General features: G+C 34.2%; 1 protein-coding gene across 1 annotated transcript; it reads left to right on the forward strand.

Moving 5' to 3' along the window:
• The first annotated feature begins 1,983 nt into the window (after positions 1-1,983).
• Positions 1,984-2,543, forward strand: LOC110039496 (subtilisin inhibitor-like). The gene is made up of 2 exons (XM_020744581.1): positions 1,984-2,062; positions 2,154-2,543. The coding sequence occupies exons 1-2, from the start codon at positions 2,020-2,022 to the stop codon at positions 2,360-2,362; spliced, it is 252 nt and encodes an 83-aa protein (XP_020600240.1). The 5' UTR covers positions 1,984-2,019; the 3' UTR covers positions 2,363-2,543.
• The last annotated feature ends 1,393 nt before the right edge of the window (positions 2,544-3,936 follow it).

The following is a 3,936-nucleotide window of genomic DNA, read 5'->3' on the forward strand; positions in this document are numbered from 1 at the left end:
CAAACTTAATGATATAAAAATTGGTTCAATCCAGGTCTAATCAAAATCATAAGAAACTTTTGAAGCACATTTGAATATTTTGGATCGTCAATTCAATGGTCAGATGAACTCAAAAATTGACATATTTATAGTCAAATTGAGCGTCTCCATAAGAGAAATCCAACGAGATCAATATATCTAAATTTTGTGTTTATTAAAGCATTCAAATCACTTAAAAATCACTTATTGTGTGAGCGCGAATGACAAAGACATCATGTGGATGGCGGAAGACCCCGCAAAGCCTACCAAGGATGACCCAAGACCACACATTCAACCGGCTAGTCCTCGCATACCAGGAAGACGTTGTGCATCAGGCAGATAAAGGGTAGGTCACTCCTGAATAATCTATCTGACCAAATCCACTTGGATGTACCTGTTGTCTTCCAACCCTGATAGATCGAGAAAGTCAAACAAATCTTTCAATTTCAGAGCAGCTGATGTAGACCCTCAGAAGTAGCAGCCCGACCTTACAACCACCCGACTTAACGACCACTCATCTTGATGGCTGCATGGCCCAATGGCCGCCCGACCATATCCATGAGCCCCATGGACTATATTTATGTACAAACTAGAAAACCACCGCTATTAGGGGTACAATATGTAATTGTACAATGACCAATTTCTATAAATTTGGGGTCTATTTCATGAATAAAAGTTACAACTTACTGTTCATTACTATGTTATTACCACCCCCCCCCCCCCCTACACTTCATTTCTTTTCTTCGCGCTCTATTCCTTAGGTGTATCTCCCGGACAAATTTCGATTGAACTCATATGATTAAAGGGGGTCAACAAAGGTCGTGCGATCAAATAATTTGGAAAATTACGGCCAAAATACATCAATTCCCCTTCTCAAATTTCTATAAATTGACACCCTATGTTCACTTGAAAGGGGGAGAGGATGAGAGCAGTGAGAAGTGGAATTCCAAAGCTTGTTTTGGAGAGTAGACATGACAAGTAATTACTGGCTTCTATAACCGTTGACTGTTGCCGATCACCACCCCTCGGCTATCGTTGGTCGTCATTGCCAACCGCCACAGACCATTTACCACCGACGACCGCTACCTACAACTGTTATAGTTAAAATAAAGTCATTACGTCTAACACCTGTATTTCCTTTTATGGTGTATAAAGAGAAGTGTAATTTTCAGTATAAGATTGTAATCTTGTTATCTCTATTATGGGGGAAAAACGTACATCTACTTGCAAACACACAATAAATTTTCGATGATTTTTTTCTTTCAAGATTTTTTTCTTTCAATACTAATATGCTAAATAATCACTCCATTACCGGCACAGAACAATCATAATTTTTTTCTCATGAATGTAAGTTCTCACGATCCAATATATATTATTGCGTTCATTATATATACATTATTTACCGCTCTTACAACTAGATGATGAGTGTTAGGGTTTTTAAGAAATTTCTTATGATTAGGCCGACTGCTCGTTGAATTTTATTATATGAAAAATTTAAAAATTAACATGTTTTTAGATTGTTGACATCCCAAATTTTATATTTTCATTTATAAAACTTTGGTGTCATCATTTATGATTTTGCGTGAAAAGTATATATTATTTTTAAAAATTTAATAATAATAATATTTTTTATGTGATGCTATACATTCAAATAAAAAATTAAGATATAATCATATAAAGCCACTCGAAAACATTGATATTAAAAATTAGTCATTCATGAGATTTTCTTGAACTACTAAACTAATATAAACTAATATATTTAGGTGTGCCGAAATCGGAATTTGCTAAAAAATAAAAACTATGGGTTAGGATTTTACCATAAATTTTGATATCCGGGTGAGAATTGCAAAATTGGATGAAAAAGGTATTGATTTGTAAATTCCAAATTCTGGATGGCCTGTTTGTAATTGCCTCAAAATTTAAATGTTCGATGTATATAAATACAAAAAAATGGCATCACTAAAGCCCAATACCCTTCGTCCTCAACTTCGTGTTCTCGATATGGATCAAGAAAGCAACAACCCTGCAAATAAGAAATCTGAAGGTGAGCTCACTTTCGTTTCCCACTTTCTCTGTACCCTACTTCCATAACTAAGCTGATTATTCGCTCTACCAATACTTTTCTCCGGTAATAGGGAAAACAACATCAGCTCTAACAAGTTGGCCGGATGTGGTGGGTCTTCCGGCGGAAGAGGCGGAGAGGAGAATCAAGGAAGATAATCCCAAACTTCGCCTCCAAGTTGTTGGTCCAGATGGCTGCGTGACTGCGGATTTTGTGACGGATCGTGTTTGGATCTTCGTGGATTCCGAAGGAAAGGTTATCCGCACGCCCACGATTGGGTAGATCAACCTGATAATGATCAATGATACCTGGTTTATTTGATGCTTGAGTGAATTTGATCTCACTTTGAAATGCTATGTGATGTCTGCTTCAATAAAAAAACTATAAGCTATGCTGTTTCTTGTTACCATGAAGCTTTGAAGGAAAAATAAAGTTGGATTTAGCATGAATCTTGTCAGATAGATAGAAAAAATGGGTACTTCTAAATTTATTTTTAGTTTTGCCTTTAATCCCGAAATTATTAAATCCTGGTGTTGGTAGGCTTTATTAAATCTGAATGTATAGAATTTACTCAATCCGTTACCGAAGAGTACAGGGCACATCTTTTAATATCTGATTAATTGTTCTACAATTAGTGATTTCAAAATCTTAGCAAGGTTTACAAGTAAGAGTTTATTTGGGACAACTAAAACTTAATAATAAGTTGTTGAAGCTGCTGCTCAGAAGCTAACTATATATTTTTTTTTCGCTATTTGAAAACAGTAGTGTTGTTGTTGTTTCTAGACAAATGATCATTCTGTCTTTGTATAGTAATATCGTTTGCAACAAAACTGTTTACTCTAATACATTTTATATTTTAAAAGCAAAAATTAAGTGCATAATATTACAAATAAAAATAAACACCTCACTTAACTGTGAGTAACATGATTAGTAAAATTAAGAAAAAGACTATTAAAATAACAATTAATAATATGATAATATTATTTTTAAAATGCATAATGCATATGTCACGAACTAAGTCGTCCTCTAGGGACAACCTCGACGCTATATCGCTCTCGGTGGTGGAATCTTCCAGCTTATCTGCTCGCTGAAAATAGTCATAGTTTTCTGTTATTCTTCGTGTGCACCTATAAAATTATCTCTCGTTTTAATGTGACTGACATAAAATTAGGAAAGAAATTTGAAGTTCATATCACAGTGCAATTCTTAGGAGATACTGAAAATCATCGAGTTCATCTTTTCTGAATGCTTAAGAAAACATCCCCTCAGACATAGCTCAAGCAAAAATTGATGAAAAAAATAATTAATTATAGTTTTATGCACTTGTGAGTTCTTAGAGAATTCATTATATAAACAAACGAATTTGTCACTACAAGAAGACAATAAATCTTATAAAAAGAGAGTTATTGATTATCATTTACTCTTGTATTACCAAGCTCGTGTGTATCACTTATACATATCACCAAAAAAGACCATTAAGAAGAACATAAAAAACCGCAACATTAAAAAAAAAAAAGAATTTGGTTGCCTTCATTAGGATTTCACATGTGACACCAACCAATAGCGACATATAGACCATCTAGAAGAACCCATAAGATCAAACGTCTTATCATAGAAATTCAAAACTCTCAGAAAAAGAGAAACTTGATTGTATTTTATTGAACTCTTTTTTTATGCCCTGCATGATTTTGTTGACTTGCTCAAAATCAGGTATGTGACACCTCATATCAGAATAGAGCTGAATATACTCTCGCTGCAACAATGCCTAGTATCGACTAAATAGTATTTATCTGATGGTAATAGAATGATTAGTGTTGAAGGAAAAAAAATTAGGAGAGTAACTCAGTCTCAAGCGA

Source organism: Phalaenopsis equestris, unplaced genomic scaffold (genome assembly GCF_001263595.1).
Source record: "Phalaenopsis equestris unplaced genomic scaffold, ASM126359v1 Scaffold000002, whole genome shotgun sequence".
Classification (NCBI taxonomy): domain Eukaryota; kingdom Viridiplantae; phylum Streptophyta; class Magnoliopsida; order Asparagales; family Orchidaceae; genus Phalaenopsis; species Phalaenopsis equestris.